Below are 18,706 nucleotides of genomic sequence, written 5' to 3'. Positions count from 1 at the left end.
GTATTTATCAGTCATTCGCCCATTACGTTTTGTTTCTCTGAGGCAATACTGGGGGGAAGGAAACCACCTGCAGTTTTTCTCACAATGAGGCTCTCTGCTTTCTAGTCGGATAGGCAACAACCTTTCAATCACCTCATACGCACAATGTGGGAGCTGGCTCAACTGTGGGATGGAGGGGTACTCATGATTAGGACTCACCTAGTAAAGCTTAGATTGCATCAGCAACCACCTACAAGAGAAGCTGGGATCTATTCCCAAGTGCAAGTATCTAGAGGCACCAGACAGAAGAAACTTGGTCCCTTCAACCTGTACCCAGGGAGGGGATTGTTTCACCTCTCAGTACAAAGGGGCTGCAGCACTGCTCCAGATGGAGGGACTGGGTCGACCCTAATGTGCAACAGCAACTATGAACCTCTGTGCCCAGATGAGGCACTATGCTCAACGTGGCACGGCATGAGGTGCAGAAGAGGGTTGGGTCTGCTGGAGGAACCTTAACAACTGACCAAAATAGTTTTTTTGAGATTGTCGGGTAAAGATAGTCTTCGAACTGGTACCTTTGCCTTTTCAGGAGTCATGAGCATCCATTGCGAATAACTGGCGAGATATCTGTGTGGAATGGTCAGTGCACATGGTGTTTGCTATTACTTTGCAGCAATATAGTGTGCTCAGGACAATCACTGGTGGCGTGGCCTGTTTTGACTTCCTAATTTCCTTATGATGCAATGTAATGTTTCCTATTGGATTGGTGCACTCTGCCAGCCAGGCCCTTTCAGGTGGCCCTCCTACCCATGACGCCACAAAGAAAACAGGTGTATAAAGCATGAATGTTCCCAAACAGGAGACACTGAGGTAATGTAGACCTGCCGCTCTAACCAGCTGTCACAAGAAATGCATAACTGTGGTTCTGAAAATTCTGGACTCATAATAATTCTGGACTCGAGAATTAAACTTTGTCGAAACATGACGAATTTGGTATCAAAAGACCGAGAATGACGAGTACACCATGTACAAGCATTTTGAGCCTATTCGAGTGACGATTTCACCTCGAAATCATCATTATCGTTCAGAACCCTCGGCTTCCATTTTATGTATGGCAGCCATTTTGTGAGTTGCCCTTTACATAGGCTTATAATCCAGCTGAATTCGATCCCAAAAGGACACGTACACCTTAATCGACTTTCCTATGACCTGTGCAAGTTGGAACCATCGCCCCAGGCTGAACCTGTTAGGTCAGTTCCTCTCCCAGTGGCCGAACAAGATAGCATCAAGGGTCAACAAGCCATAAAACCTTTTCATCGCAGACACACCTGCCGTATCTTGCTCACATCTGTCTCTGCTCTTTGTGCTTCACTTGCTTTATGATGGGGAGGTGCCCGTTTTTATTGGGGGTCCAACGATATCCGATGAAATGTTGGGCCTTGCCGGGTGATTTGTTGTGGGCCGGACGAAGTGAAATATAGACATGTCATCATGACTCTGCTTTTCCTTTGTATTGAAAATATGTCAATGATCTACTGTAAAACCAAGAATGTTTGCCTGAAGCTTAAAATTCTGTATAAGAAGAGAAGCCTGACTTTGTAAATTTGAGCAGTCTCCTGAGAATATACTTCCAGTGTGTTGTACTTCTAGGACACTTGTTACCTTGGTTGCAGCCAATAAAATCGATCCTTGACTTCACCTAGAAGACTCTGAGTTTCTGTGGTCTGAATCAGGAAGGACTCGAGGTCTCTGGGTGTACCCTGACACCGCTGGGTTACCGGTTCTTAAAAACCCAGTACCTCATAACAAAGTCAAAATGCAGCAACATAACCAACCCAATCTGAATGAAGAGGAGGAAGGAAAAGGAGAAAAATAAGAAAACATTGAAAAATCGAAAACTTTATAAGGGCAGGAATCCTACACTACACTGAGTGAGGAAACCAGTATATCCTGCGTCTACACTGTTTGATGCACCCAGGGAAGGGGACCTGCTTCATATGACCCACACACACATGTACTAGAGTGGAGGGTTCTGATTTAACAGCTTTTGAAGCTGTTTTTTGGCCCCGCCACTACGTGGCATGGTACCCATAAAGTCACAAATACAAAACAGACATGATACAAGGCTTTATTACTGAAATGTAACCCAGATCAAATGTGAGATTATGATAGTAGTTAAAATGTGATCATGTATGAATGCCAATATAAAAAGGCATGGATAACTTTAGGCTATCCATGAAAATAAAATTTAAGTATAGACAAAAAAACCTCTTCTCTTTAAAACCAGCTTTTTAAAATAAAAGGCAGAAATGCAAGTATTGGTAAATGAGGGAGGAATAGAGAGAAGGGCAAGAAGTAACTTTCACAAGTTTTGTATCTCAATTGTATCACTCTATATTGTCTAATAAAAGAATGTCTCCCAAAAAAGCATACAAATATATAAATATGTGGGATTTGTTATCTTGTTTCGAATTAATCTCCCCCATCCCAATTGGACTCCTCCATGTGAGCAACAATAATGAATGGACAATGGTAAGTAAAAAAGAGACCGGCGCAGAGCCTGAAGAGAAGAATCTTCTTTAATGAATGGAATCCAAATGAAAAGGACTCACTCGCAACCTCACCCCCTCTGCTCTCCCCCACTGTGCACCACAAAAAAGAGGGGAGGGGAGGCTCGGATAACTAGCACTGAGATAAATACTGTGAAGATATAGATATTTATATATAATATAGAATCTTGTTTTTTTCATTTTTTTTTTTAACTTATGAAAATAAGAACCCCTGGCGCCCATGTCTGATGACCTCTGGGGAGGGAACTAGCTCAGCACAAAGTCTCCAAAGAAATGCAGTGGCTCAGTCAAAAACATTGTTTTTTGTTAAACTAAAATGGAAGGTGCTAAGCGCTGGATTTACCAGCTCAACTCAAACTGCTCCTCAAATACTGTGTTTTGAGTAGTGGTGGTCATGAGGAGGGAACTCACCACTGTGCTTTCACGAGGTTTACTTCAAATTTTCTAAACATCAATAAAATGAAAGCTTCAGGACTGAGACGTGTGCGCCTGCTCTGTGCCTTCAACCTTCTTCATACATAGGTCTCAAAGCAAAAATATGGCATCAAAGAAAATCCTTGCATGCATACTCCTCACAGATCTGTGGAAGCAAAGTAATGTCAGGCAAATGGACATGAGCACCTTGTGTTTTGGAATCCATTGTCATGCGCATTAGGCTGTAGCTATATTTTTTCTCTATTAAAAGAAAACCAACAAGTATTCAAAGCGACATACCAGGCTTGGACATGACCCAAAGTCCACAGTCTTCAACAGTATCTAAATCTGTCAGAATATTTTTCAAGCACATCCCTGGGGATAAGTACCAGACAAGTTTTTCTGAGAGTTCATTTTGCTTGGCTTCCTAGCTATATATAAAAGGTTGAACTATGCTACAATGCAGTAAAGATTTGCTCATACTCCTGGCTCAGGCCCTTTAGAAGGTCATGGCTTCCCTATCCAATCAGATAGAGAGTTACAGTCTGTGTTCAATAATGTGGCAGACAGGGAGTCCTGGCAGCAAAGGTTAGCCTTTTCTACAAGGAGTACCTTCCTCCTGCATTACCCGGTCAACCTAAACACTGCCAGGTCTCTGCGCACATCCATCATCCTTGGAACTCCAGGCTGACAAGACCACAGAAGAGTTTCCCTAGGTTCACATCTTGAAACCTATGAGGTTCCCAGGGGCTGATCATAGCCTGAAACACGCTATAATTCACAAAATAGGTTTTTATGTGCAAAAGTAGAATAAATGTATTAAACATTAAGTCAATAAATAAAAACAACTACACACCGAGCAGAAATGAAGATGAAATGCTCTTCGAAAGTTCTAAGGCTTGCGGCAAGGGGACATTCAAATGTATTTCTGGATGGAGGTCTCACACACTGTGCAGTGTTTGGTACCCCGGTGGTTAATGAAGACAATCCAGAAAAGAGGAAGGGGGGATAGCAACAGACTCATGCTTTTGAATCATGCAGAAGACTGCAAAGCTGTCAATTACACATGATGTAAAAAAGCGGGGCATTGCTGCTTCATCATATCATATCCACCTCACAAAACTTTAATTTACTTTTAGTCCTGTTTGTCCAATCATACAGGAGTTCAAGAAAAGTAATGCACCTGGGATGTGATTAAAAAAGGCCATACCTGGTAGCGTGGCATATACACAGCAGAAGAGTACCAGAGGCAAAGCTCGAAGCGGGCAACAGGCTGGGTCGAAAAATAATTGCTGTACCATGGGGCAGTGAGGCCACCACTTCACCCTACGTCTCATGTAGCAGGTCCCAAGTGGACCCAGGAGCACCTAAGATACAAGTATTAAAATGCATCTGGTGAAATTCCAAAAGAATCACAGTACATAGAGCTTGACAGCTTTTGTCCGTTAACCCTGTCAGATAAGCACTCTGGGGGAACAGCTCTCGGAAGCTGTTAAAGCCATGTTCTTTACATGGGATAGCAAAGAAAATAATTAAAAACAATTAACTAAAATATACATTGGAGCCATAAAACTAATCAATGGCCCCATTTCCAACACATTTTGCGATTCACAACTAAGTTGCTGGGAAGGCGCAAGCCTTTGGGCTCAAGACAACGTTATACACTGACTGATGCAGTCAGAAGTGCCCAGCTTCACGGCTCATTTCAAACTGGAAGCGAATACAGTGTTCAGTCTGTCGTGCTGGATCAAAGAACAAATATTGCTGAACAAATACCAGAAGGAAAGGGGTCAAAACATATGTAATATGCTGGACCTTTTTTAAAACCGTTACTTCCAGTTGAAGACTAAAATAATTTAAAGGATACTGCTAAAATATGAATGCAGTCAGTGTAGGCACTGAAGGGTAAGCAACAGTGCCCCAACAGACGTTCTTAGAGAACCAAAGTGGTATTGATGGATCAAGTCCTATCCTGCACAATTAGGACTTCAGCTCCTCCTAACTTGGGGTGAGTATCTTGCCCAATTACGTATTATTCGTTAGTGGCTACAAGTGATGTATGCCATAAAAGCAAGGTGTGACACCGGATAAATAAACGCAGTTCTCTAAATTGCTGCCCTAATTCTTTACCTGCTCAGGTGACGGTTGATGCCACGGAGACCTCAATTTAACGGCAGCACTATGAAATACACTAAATATGGCCTACAGGTCACAGAGCAGATGCGCAAATCCAAACCCAAAGAGCCTCATTGTTAAAAACTAAGATTTATCATTGGAAATCCACTTTAAGATATAAGGCCTGGGGGCCACTGGTATCTTCATCAGCAGTTTGAACCTCTGGAAATGCAGTGTGGGGTTTTCCTGGAGGTAGAAATGGATCTGGATAATTTGGCTGCATGTAGTTCAGTGTTCTTCAGATTTTGAGGTGGCATCAGATCCTTCGGAGGAGATGGGCTGGTGGTGGGAAGGGGAAGGATCCTGCATGAGGGCATATTCACTGAGCCACCCTCTTCCGGCTAGTGCAAGTAGTCATCAACTCTGGCAAACGAACAAGAGCCCAGTCCTACACGGGCCATAAGTTGCAAACACTCCGTGGCCTGGCCCAGGGCTAGCATCAGTGGTGGCTGCTTTGGCAGGTTTTGAGACTCTGTAAAAGAAAACAGAAATACTTGTTGAATAGGCAAACAAAAAATAAACATAAGGCACATTTTAAATACTGCATAGGGCTTTATGCTCTCAATGGTAACTCGAGCAAGGCAAGAATCTTAACACTAATTCCATTATCACAATGGGATTCTGCTATGAAGGATCGAATGGCAAAGGCACAGATACCATACTTAACCGGAACCCAAGCAAATTGTTCCACGTTTGAATTCCTATACAAGTTAATTGATCCAGTAACTGGCCCATCAGCCTACAATCCCTTGTTGGATTTGCCTCAAATTGTAAAGCGCTCTGATATCCTTCGGGATAAAGTTCGCGCTATATAAAACTTTATAAATATATATTTTTTTACATTAACCTTTCTAGGAGGTTGTAGGACCCATTATTGTCTGGTGCACTTAGCACAGTCACTGGGATAGAGGGGCTATTAAATGGTGCAATTGGTCTACTATATTTGCTGGGTGGACTGCGCCCTAGGTGCAAAGGGAACTCGCAGCAAAATACCCTGTAGATAATTAACATTAACTAAACGTTAGGGTGCTAGCAGGGAAAAGGCTGGGTGAAGCCCATATTTTTGGCTGGCAGGGCACCTGTGGGACTTGTGGATTCCACAAGTATCCACTGGGACCTGGTGATGTAGAGTCCGTGGCCAAAAATAACTTAAAATGTATATTTCCCTGCAACAGTTCTTGCTTAGAGGACAGTTCCTATGATTTAGAAAGCTGGACATCCAGATACAGTCAAAGAGAAGCTATCCCAATACTTGCAGCGAAGAGTACAAAACTCTATGTCTCTCTGTTGCTGGATATCTAGGATATGGCCTATGGTCCATGACAATGGGCTGACTGCGAACAACCAGGCTCACCACTCACACAGATCTGAAATGCATGTCTGCCGTTTTTCAACTTTTCAAAGCTTGCAGTTCTGGCTAGCGTGGCTGCAAGGTCCTAATGGAATCTGACCTGCCTTGAAACCTTGGCCAAACAGGTGTCACGCAGCTCAGCCTTGCTGTTTCTCCTCTTGGTCAGGAGCAAGCTTCTCTTAATGAGCACTTCAGTTTTGTCTTCTTCTGAGCCATGCCACTGTGGCAGGGTCTCTTTCTGAATCTAGGCCTCGTGCTGTCCTGACAGGGGAAATCGGCTAACAGAATGGCCCTAAGCCTAGAAAAAGTAATCTCTGGTCCTAGTGTGCAGTCTCCTCAAAGTATAAACAAATTCAAAGGTACTCGCTCATGAGGGCCAGGATTTATCCTAGTTAGCATAGCAAGTTTAAATCACGGTGGGGTAAACCTCATTTGGCAGAGGATGACCTGCGCACCCTATCTTCGCACCATCCAGCTACACTTTCAGGCAAGAACCCACAGAATAAATACTGGCAGTATGTCACACCTAGATGGGACACAGAGGCAAATTACTTGGATCTTGTGATTTTGTTCAGTCTCACGTGCTGTGTTTTTGACTGACACCATTGACACCAAGTGTGTGATTGCACACAGAATAACAGCATCCACACACCCCCAACAAAGTAAACCCCAAAGTTAGGTGGAACTGAGTGGATATGAATTGGAAAGGGACGTTAAGCTCCCTCCCCACCAATGGCGCAACAAAAAAATGTATACTCCTTAAATACCATTCAGTTGCCAATAACAGTTAGTCAATCTGGAGCCAGGGAAAGAAGCCACCCTCAACTAAGGATAGGGTTACCTTTGAACGCCTCTTCAATGGATTTACAGATCATCAGGTCCGCCGAGGGAAAATCAAAGCATTCAAAATTTTACTAACACTGAGAAGGATCGCTTATAAATGAGTTACCTACCTTATTTAAAGAACGTATATGACAGCAGACACAATGGAGGCTTCAAATCCTCACACCTCCAGGTGAGCCTTATGAGGACAAGATGGGAACGATGGGAAATTTCCTGCAGGGAGATCGTGAAGTTATTTAAGTTCCTCAAAATAGAGCAGTGGGTCACCTCCAAACAGATCACCGATAGTGAAAATTCCTGCTTTGAAACAAGAGCTTTGTTCATGGTGCGGTGTATTAGTGGTCTAAACCCAATCACAGAACTATAGTAGAAGAGATGCCTCCCCAAAAAAGTACCCATTTCTATTTCCAGGCATTGGAGAGGTAAATGCTATCCTTTTTCATAATCAGACTCTCAGCCACACATTTCTATGGGCATGCTTCATTATCAAGTCCATGCCTGGTACATCTTATTACCGGGTGAGCTCAAACCACTTTTGGAGGAAGAAATTTGGTGTAAGTGTGGTATTTTATTTCTACATCCTGATGAAGGTTAAAAACGACTACAGGTGATACCCTTGTTATTGGCTTTTATTCTGAGGGCATCCTTGGCAGATTGGGAAGTAAATGGAATGTTTTTTACTCCTACATCTATTAGTTTAACATTCAACAGGCCTTCTACAGTCCAAAAGAGGTTGCCACTGTGATCTGACATTCCAATGGGATATCACCTATTATATGAAAAAACCTTCTCAATTTGGCCAACGTGCTGCGACCAGGGACAGTTCCACTGTGGTCTGGGTGCACATGGTCAGGAAGGACTGTTGGGAGTCCATTTGCTATTTTTTTCAGCAGGATTCTTTAGTAGGCATATAACATTGACAACGACCAAGACAATGTTCTTTTGAGAGGTCCCTGTCAGATTTAGGGACCACTGCTAGGACCACTTCAGCTGTTGGTGGTTGAGGGCAGGATCACCCCACTTCCAGCAAGCCACGGTATAGCTGCAGTAGGTAAGGAGCCAATAGTGATCATACGTCTTGAAAAGTTCTAAAAATAACACATTAGTACCAGGGGGCTTACACTGCAGCAAACCAATCACAGCTGCCATCTCTGGATGCGTGATCGATGCATTAAGCTCTTTCCGGTCTTCTGGTGAGAGGCTGGGCAGAGGGGGCACTTCTAAGGAGGATATGAGAGCTGCAGCAGGTACCAGGGCCACACATCTACACAACGAAGCATATGACTCCGCAAAGATATTACTTATGTCTTCCTGTGCATAGCCTACTGTCCTGGTTACATTATTGCATGGCTTTTAGAGCTTGTGTCTATTGCTCTTCCTTTAGCAGATGGGCCAGCAGTCAACTAAATTGGTCTCCTTCCTTGAGCATTAGCGCTGTACATTTCCTGTAATTCAAAAACCAGTCTCTAATAGAGCAGCATGTTTCTTCTGGTGCTCCGTGAGACTATTTGTTAGGGAAAGGTCCTGCACTATCTTTGCCTCCAGACCCCTCAGAGCGTTTTCTAGCATTGCTACTTCTCTCTAAAGGGTTGCTCTCACCCCACATATCATTATGAAACACACTCCCCGGATCATCACATTGAAGGCCTGCCATCCCATTGCTACATTTCCAGCTGAATAGACTTCTCTGCAAAATAACATGTGACAGCATCTTGTAGTGTATCCCAAAATATTGGGTCCTTCCGCATTTTGGACTACAGCTTCCATTACGGTATGCAAGTGAGGGGTCTACCCCAAGAAATTGTGAACAGTGGGAGACAATGTTCAGACAGAGTCACTCCTAAGTATTTTCATTACGCAAGTTATCAGTTTAGTATGTTGTGGTCAGAATAATGGGAATGTTCTCTAGTATCAGTGTATACATCCTTCTAGGAGTCTTGCAAGATCCATCCATCTACCCATTCCCTGAAATTTTAAGATGATTTAGCCACAGGAGATTCGGTGAGTGGAGGACCTGTTCAGTTCTATACTGAGTAGAAAATTAAAAACACCTAAACAGGTCAATAGGGCCAGTTGGGATTAAATGTTGTCCAAAGATAAGATTAAATATATTGTCATATTAGACAACACAGTTGTAGGTGCTGCACCCGGTACATGAATACAAAGCAGAGTGTGTGGATCTCTATCCAAGCTACCAGAAAGAAGGAAATACCTGCCATCACTATCATTGACTGTGGTAGCATTAGAAAACAGGTCCTCTGGCTAAATCCATATAACATCCCCCAGCACAGAATATAACTGTGCCTTGTCCTCTCCATCGTGAATAATTTTCAACTCCTCCTCTCCCATGTGGTTTCCTGAAGCAGAGTTAAAAGTACTCCTTTATATTCAAGTAGGCTTGCACACTGCTGCGTGCCAAGGCCAATCATAGCCCTCATGTTCAAGCTAAAGAACTTATTCTGGCTTTGGGGATTGACATGGTGTGGATTACTCGGAGCATATACTAAAAGTGCATCTTGTGCAGTCAAATAAAGTGTCTGAATACCACTAGCTATCTGATATGTCACTGATAGATCTCTGGGGAAATCGCCGCAACCCTGACACCTATCAAGTCCATAAAATCCCAAGCAACAGCAAGACATTCAATATGGTGCAGACCAAATCGCAACAGCGCATACTCTTGCAGAGCAAATTTAAAAAGACAGAAAATTGGGTAACAACCAAGATGAGGCTATTTGAGGAAGGTCGGTAGCAGGAATATCAAAAGGTATCCAACAGCCCATCAATGCTACTCTTCAACACTTCTGTTTCCTAGATTTTTACTGTTTGGCAAACATTTATTTTGGTCCATTACTGTAAAGACCCCAAGCCATTTCCTACTCACTCATCACAGTAGTGAATATTTCTCCTCACTCTGATATTCCTGATTTCAGTTGTGCATATCCCTGTTGGATGACTGAGCATGGGCTCCTCTGGATTTGGACAGGGTAAAATATTACACAACAGCAGTGCTTGATTTGTGTTGAAAACATTTTTTTAAGTGCCAGGGCTCTTGTCAGGAGGCCACTACAGCTTGCAACACACATTTCCCCTGCCAGCAACAACACAATTATTAACCACCACACTCCTACAAGTGTGACAATTTCAGGCCCCCAAAGAATGGCTTGAGCAGCAGGGAATTGTCGTTTTCAATGTAAATTGAATTAATAAACTTTTGTGTACCTCTCAAAATTAGGCAGACATTGCCACCATGTGGCAGGCTGCCACAAGCACCGGAGTTGACAATTAAGTGTCGTGCTGAGCACCGGAAACCACTGGCTCAAATTAAACATTACACAACTGGGCCAACAGTAATAAAAACAGTAAGTCTTTGCAAGAAACAGACACACACGTCAATTCTGCCTTTTACACCCATTACAGAAATCCCCCCTTGAATGAAGACTTCTGCTGCTCCTGCACATGTATAGTGACTGGCTGACTCTACTATAACAACTAGGCCATAAAACATCAACAAGGAGTCAATTACACTACGAGATAAACTAACTCAGTTTTGATCAAATAGCCCTACACTTAGGTGCATTTACCTTCCTTTAGCTCTAGGGTGCACATCTGTTTTCTTCTGAGGCTTCCAGTCTGAAACTTTCTGACTCCGATGCGCAATTTGAGGGCTCCTTGCTACTTGACTCTGCTCTTCTCAAGAACACTACTCGTGAATAAAGTGGGCACCCACAGAGACCTTATCCCAATTCCACATGCTGTCACTAAATGAAGTTCCCTAGCTAAAACAGCTTTGACCTCGACTGTTAGTATGAGTTTAGCTAAGAGACAAAACCCCATTCCGACTACCAGATATCTCACACAACCCAACTTCCTTCATAAACAATGGGGGAACGCAAACAACTTCATTCACATGATCCAATGTCATCACCCTCTTGCTCACCCAAAACTCACACATTCCTACCTTACACGCTCCACATCTACAGATCAGGAAATGCCCATCATACTCACAATGCTGACCTCATTACTTCTAACAAACTGGGCCTTTGTTCATCAATGAACCCTGACTTAATTACCAATCCATCCTCCCATTGGAAATGTACCCCATGAGGGAACACTGGTGCAGGGTCACCCTCTCGTCCACGGGTCCGAAGACTTAAAAGAGAGATCGGCCCTGGAGTGAAGTGAAAAAACCCAAGTTTATTAAACACTCATGAGAGGGACCGTGTCCGATCAACACCCTAAAGTGTTGTGGGAGGAAGTACCTTGAATACAAAAACCATCATCCTTATATACTGTTGCAGTGTAATCACATGGGAAAGAAAACTGGAAGAAACAAGTTATAGCACAGAAATAGCTATAGGAAAACAAGGGCAGATGGGTGACCAGGTGATCAGAAGATGAGGAGGGGGAGTAAGAATGTTTATGGCGGCAATAAGCAATCATTTGATAATATCTGAGACCAGGTGCACCGGCAGCTGCAGCCCTCCAGCATGTACACCAGATTGACCATGTGAGAGAGGTCAGCTTAAAGTGGAGGACACAGGCTGGGTGAAAAGGCGATCAGCTGAGAATAAAATGAATACGACAGAAACGAAATGGACGTGACAGTAGAAATGGCTGCCGCTTATTCTAACATAGAATTTACACTTTTCCACAGATGACCCTTTTAACATAAGGTAAGACAGTTTTTGTCCCTTCTAAGGGGCATAGCATATATCCTCAATATCTATTGCCATGAGTCCATATATTTCTTGTTCCAATGCCAAAAGGGCATTTACGTTTTTGACATTTTCTCTAGACGAGATGCAGGCAGTACATGCAGAAGTACAGAGAGAACAGAGCATTGGTCCACAAGGAATACACAAACAACAAGAGAAGATAATAGCTATTAATATGAACAGGACTGATAATACTTTCAAACCCCAAACTGAAAGTAAGTCCCAAAACCAATCAGTCCAAGTCCATGTTCCTGGGACTTGATGTATTTCGGTGGCTATCTTGTGTGGTTTGGAGATGGCCCCATAGACAGATGGTGAATTGTCCGGTATGAAAACACAGCAGCTGGATACAATGACATGGCACGCTCCACCTTGGTCAGTTAGAACAACATCTAAAACTAGTCTATTCTGTAAAGTGACCATGTGGATTGCAGCTTGTTTCTTCTGTCAAGTTCCCTAAGGCAGCAGTTGTCTGATTCATCACTGCCTCCATTGTATGGGTGAGGCGGCGGACCAGCTTGTTGTTTTGAGCTGGGCCAACGGAGAAGAAAAATCCTTTATTAAAGTCTGTATATTGCTCCCATGTGGTCTCTGTCTGATTGACTACGGAGAAATCGATGGCACGTTTTCCCCTACTACCAACGTGGTGATTGCACAATTGCAAATCTTGGTGGTATACTGGGGGAGATAGAAACACAGGTGGTAGAAGAAAAGCTATATGTAACCGGTACCAGACCAGCCTGAAGGTAGGAAGTAGTATGCCTTAGCTCCACAAACACAATTAGTATGACGTGATGTGAGGAAGCTGCTTCGGCCCCTCGTGGACATTTGCAACACTGTAGTACAGTTACTGTGACCCATTAGCACATTGCCTGTACTCTGTACACAGAGGGGGCCAGTAGTCAGAACAACAGAGATAACAGGTGACCCATTTCCTTTAGCAGATCTAAAGTTTGGATACACATATTTTGTTGCTGCATTTCCTCTACTATATTCTTCGATCTCAAAATCGGTCCCCTTTGCTTGTGGGTCCCCATCTTCGTTGGGATAGCATACTTTATTTAGTTTGGCGTTGAAGTCAGCCACATCCCATGTTTCTGAGAGGTTGCATTTATAGGAAACATAGTAGATCAAACCAAGCTTGGCATGAGCAATTGTGAGAAAATGGCAGTGGTGGCAATAGGATTCCTCTTATGTTCTGGTGAGGAGGAATCTTGCCACAAACCAACAGTTAGTAGCATTGCTTAGCTGGTGTGTCTGATGCAACATTTGAAGAAATGAATTGTTTCTCAGATTTTGCTGGTACCCCTGTTCATGTTGCAGCAAAACGAAATGATGGTGTTCCTTTGTAGTAGGTGATGTAGCAGTAATGTTGAGCAAGGAAGTCACAGGCATTACGTCCTCCACTACCCACATTACAATAGCGAAAAGGGCAGCAATTAAAGTCAAACCAAGGATGGAAAGTGTACAACCATTACACATTGTCGCAGCAATCCCCTTTTTCTCCCTAGAGGGGGATCATCTTTTGGCAAACGACCAGAAAGGTAGCGCCCTAAGAGTCCTGAGTGGACGTTGGTTTCTTCAGATGTTGAGACGAGTAGCCACTAATAGGCAGACCCTCCTTTGTAGTCAGACTTAACCACTCAAGACAATGACTTTACTTGTCTTGTTTTGCACTGGAGAACCTTTCTTCCTGGGTTAGAGTAAGTACCTGGATGTACTAGGGATAGTGTGATCCAGAAAAACTTCCTCAGTTCTTTCAGGTGATGCAGCTCGTCCCGTCTCTGTGACCAAGATGTCGCGGTGATCTTTCATCGCAGTAGGATCCACCAAGGCGAGTGGAACCTTATTGCAGTGGGTGGCATGTATCCAATTTTTCCTGTGGGTCACTCAGACTGCAGTTCGGGTGGTGAGGAGGACCTGCTCGGGGCCCTTCCAGCGAGGTTCCAGACAATTTGTTTATTGGAAGACTTTAATCATTACAAAGTATCCCGGACGCAAGTCATGTCCGTCACCTTGCGACCTGTCCGGGAGAGTTTCTCGAACCTGCTGATGAATGGAAAGTAAACTGTCAGTCAACTGAGACAGATAATCACTCATTAATGTTTGAGGCACATCATATATGGGGTGAGACTTAGAAACTCCCTAAGTATTCATGGGCCTGTCAAACACAACCTCATGGGGTAGCCCAGAGCATGTATGAGGTATTGATCTGATGGAAAGCAGTGCTAAGGGCAATGCATCAGGCCACTTTAAAGAAGTGGAAGCCTGTATTTTTGCCAATTTCAGTTTCAATGTAGATTTATAACGTTCCACCAAGCCTGCTTACTGTGGGTGGAAAGCAGCATGGAACGTCTGCTTGACCCCTAGCCCTTTCATAACATACTCTACAACCTGTCCAATGAAATGAGGTCCATTATCACTCCATAAAACTCGACAAGCACCGAATCGAGGGAAGAAATCCTTCAGGAGTATATTCGCAGTTGTGAGGGCTGTCTTGTCTTTCGTAGCATAGGCAACCACCCATTTACTGAAGGCGCAAACTACTACTAAGACATATTTAAGGTTATTGCAGCGCTCAAACTGGATATTGTCCATCTGAAGGACCTCAAAGGGTGCAGATGGTGTCGCAAACCCCGCTGCTGGAGTTTGAGTTTCCTTCCCAGGATTGTACTGGAGGCAGACCAGGCAAGACTGGGCTATCTTTTTAGCGGTAACAGCAATGTCAGGATGGTTCCAGACTTGCATAAGCTGCTTTGCTACTGAATATGCACCAACATGGGCTGGACCATGTGCCATATGAATCAGAGGATATAGGTATGCAGTGGGCAACTTCCATTTAGTCATATCTTTGTTCCTCCAACAGCCCCCATCGTCCAATGTTCCCCCTTAGACCATTGGTCTAATTCATCAAAGGAGGCAGTTTGTTGCATAGCCAACACTTCCTGTCTAGCATCATGCCAACGCTCAGCTTGCAACTTAACCACATACATAGACGTGGTGCTTCGCTGCATAGTAGTCTCAACGGCTGTACAATCTGCAAAGGAATTATCTGCTCCTATTTTGTCTGTCACCTTCTTGTGTGCGCTACACTTGACAAAAGCTATTTTCTTAGGATAAGTTAAGGCAGTAAGAAGATTGTACACTAGTTCTGCATGCACTATCTGTGTTCCATGTGAAGTGAGAAAACCGCGTTCTTTCCACAGGCGGACAAAATTGTGCACTACCCCGAACGCATACTGACTATCAGTGTAGACACTGACATTGAGGTCTGTACTAAGCTCACATGCTCTGGTTAGAGCGATCAGTTCAGCTGCTTGCGCTGATTTCTGTGGGATACGAGCTGTCTCAACTATTGTCTGGCATGTCGTAATTGCACTGGCAGCAGATGTAGTGCCACCGGGCAATTCAAACATGATCCGTCAACCCATAACTCCCCGTTTGTAATGGAGAAGGGAGTGTCTTGCAGGTCAACTCGACCTTTTGTTTGTACTTCAGTGAGAAATATGCAATCATGTGACTCTTGTGACTGAGGCTGAGTGGATGGAAATGGCAGTAATGTGGCGGGATTTAGTGTCAAACCTCTTTTCAGCATGATATGGAGGGCTAAAAGTGTCAATTCATATCCTGTCAAGCAAGCACTAGTCAAATGCTGCATCTTTGTTTGGTTTAGCAATGCATCAACTGAATGGGGTACTAACACAAGCAATTTGTGTGATAGAACTATTCCTTTACTCTGGGGTATGGATACAGCCGTTGCTGCCACTGCCCAAAAACATCCAGGCAATGCACGAGCGACTGGGTCGAGGACAGCTGAAAAATAAGCACACAGGCGTTGTTTATCACCGTGCATCTGTGCTAAGACCGAAAGGAGACAACTTTCCCTTTCATGTACATAGTGTGTGAAAGATTCAGTGTAATCTGGGGTACCTAGAACTGGTGCAGAGCAAAGGACTTGACCTAAATGTTGGAAGGCGCTCTGGCACTCAGCAGTCCATGGGAGGGGCATCGGGGTGTCTTTGGTCAAAAGGGCTAACAAAGGTTTAATATGCGAAAAACAGGGGATCCACTGCCTACAAAAGGAAGTAAGGCCAATCAATGCATGGACATCTTTTTGAGTACGGGGTACAGGAATGTCTAGAATGGTCCAAATGCGATCTGGTGTGAGCGCACGTCCCTCCTTAGACAGGAGGTGACCTAAATAGGTAACCTGCTGTCTACAGTATTGCAATTTCTTTCTAGAGACTTTGTGATTATGTGATGCAAGAAAGGATAATAGTAACAATGTACCTTCTTCACATAGTTCCGGAGTATCTGCAAGCAAAATGTCATCCACATACTGACTTAGAACCACCCCTTTTGGTACAGGAAAGGAATCACGTTTTGTCTTTAATGCTTGACTATAAATACTAGGACTTTCTGTATCGCCCTGTGGAGCTCTACAGAACCTGAATGATCTGTTTTTCAGTGTGAATCCAAATAGATAACGGCTGTCCGGTTGAATAGGTATTGAGAAAAACACATTTTTCACATCAATCATGGAGAATGTGGTGGCAGTGGAAGGACCATAGTGAGGAGGATTATGTCATGTCAGAAACTACCGGATATTGGGGCACCACTATTTTATTGATCTCACACAAATCAATATTAAACCTGTAAATCTTAGTATCAGTGTCCTTTTTCAAAACAGGAAGGATAGGGCTATTGCAGGTATTATAGGGAACCTCTTCCACTACACCTACTTTAATCAAATCATGAACAATACCTGCTAATACTTCCTCGCCCTCCCGAGATATCTTACATTGGGGCAAACGAGGCACCCTCATTCACTTGAATTTGTACAGGTGGAATAACCATTTGACCCACATCAGTGTCTGATTTAGCCCACAAAGTGCAGGGTAGGGACGCCAGAGCGACATCCTCATTGATAAGGCAAGATCTATCAACCATTGGATAGTTGTCATTAAGGATAACACGTACAAGTTCTGGGGAATACCGTATCATAGCACGAAAATATTTTAGCATATCGATACCTACAATGCTATCTGGAGTGTTAGGGGAGAGCAAGAATGGATATGTTGCAGTGAATCTATCTAGTCCGAATTCAAGTGGCTGTGATAGTGGGGTAGGTGTAGGTGTTCCGTCAAACCTTATTGATGTTATCAATGTGCCAGACAGGGGAGCCCTAGGAACCAGTCTTTTAGACTGGGCACTACGGGTAGCCCCTGTATCCACCAGAAATCGATCAGTAGATCCCAAGACATTTGCGTCAACATATGGACCCATTTGATCAACTGGCACCTCAACCGGTCCCACACCCCGTCCTGGGCATCCCTATGCATAATCGGAATCTGTAGGCTTATCAGCAGAATAATCAGTCATTTGGTATTGGTGTGGTTTGTCACAGGTATTAGGGTAGTTTGGTCCCTGTTCGACTGCCTCAAACCGGGGGCGAGCACTTACACTTCCCCTGCTGCCTACATTCCCTGGACGCCCTCTCATACTTCCCCTTCCTCGCTGGTATTGTTGGCCTTGCAAAAGGGGGCACTCAGAGCGCCAGTGCCCAGTCTCTTTACAATAGGCACACTGATCAGGAGACAAATTCGCCCGAAGGAGAGGGAGTGCTCCGGGTGTATGCATTGCACGTCCGCATCCTCCACCTCTCCTAAATGGTGGACCATACGCCTGAGCCATTATAACCTTTGTTTTTAAATCCTTAACCTTTTTATCTTCCCTTCCCTTTGCTTCCTGTTCCTGTCGCTCATGATATTATGCCATTGTCAGAAGGGAAACTGGGGAGGACGTGGTCCAAGAACTTTCACTGGCCTTGTGGCGACTAGATAATTCAGGTAACATATTAGCAACAAATTTGTCAACAAACAGGTGTTTGCCTGTCTCGTCAGCCAACGACTGGCCACTAAAGTCATGAAATGTCTCCTCAAACCTTGAAAAGAAGTCAGAAACTGACTCTTCCTTTTTCTGTTTACAGGACGCTAACGTAGTCCAATTTATTTCTTAGGGGGTATGAGAGTCTTCAATTTAGTCACCATAGCTTTAGGAAGATCGAATATCTCTTGTTAGGGCTTCTGGGCAGGTTCCCTGTCCGCATCTATTTCTTCTAATTTTTCCCCGGTGTCACCAAATGCCACAGCGTCATTAATTTTACGTATTGTACTCCACATATCAGGGGGAAAAATAAGCCCAAACAACATATCTATATCCGCTAAGGTCATAGTGCCAGAGCTGATTGCTCCCTCCACCTCCTCATAGAAGGCGGTGGGATTTTTCCGAGGATCGGGCAAGGTAGTCTTAAGGGCCATAACATCTGCTCTACTCGAAGGAGTGTAGACAAAATTATATATGAAATATCCCTTTGCATTATCGGAAGTCTTATGAGTTCCCGCACCCTTAACCTAAATGCCCCATGGGAGAAGGGCAAAGAAGGAAACCCCTGTGGTCAGACTTTCATCAAGGTGCGTCTCCCCTAAAGACACTTTTTCGTGTGCTCCTCTCCTCCCAGATGATGAGTGGGAGAGGAGCATTTAGGTTCCTGTCCTAAGGCTTTAAACTGAGCCCATTCGTTGTGGTGTGATATAGGTCACCCCACCTAGTGGCATCTTATCAACACAAGGCTGGTAAGAACGTAGCCCTCCTTT

At 43.9% G+C, this 18,706-nt stretch overlaps 1 protein-coding gene across 1 annotated transcript in view; it reads right to left on the bottom strand.

The window, feature by feature from the left end:
* Positions 1-2,540: 2,540 nt before the first annotated feature.
* RANBP10 (RAN binding protein 10) overlaps positions 2,541-18,706 on the bottom strand; it is a 542,287-nt gene continuing 526,121 nt past the window's right edge. Inside the window, exon 14 of the mRNA XM_078669990.1 lies at positions 2,541-5,610. Within this exon, the coding sequence (XP_078526116.1) occupies positions 5,480-5,610 (131 nt within the window). The 3' untranslated portion in view covers positions 2,541-5,479. The remainder of the gene's footprint in view (positions 5,611-18,706) is intronic.

This window comes from Lissotriton helveticus, chromosome 12, assembly GCF_964261635.1.
Source record: "Lissotriton helveticus chromosome 12, aLisHel1.1, whole genome shotgun sequence".
Taxonomy (NCBI): domain Eukaryota; kingdom Metazoa; phylum Chordata; class Amphibia; order Caudata; family Salamandridae; genus Lissotriton; species Lissotriton helveticus.
This window is presented reverse-complemented; position numbering and strand designations above follow the sequence as displayed.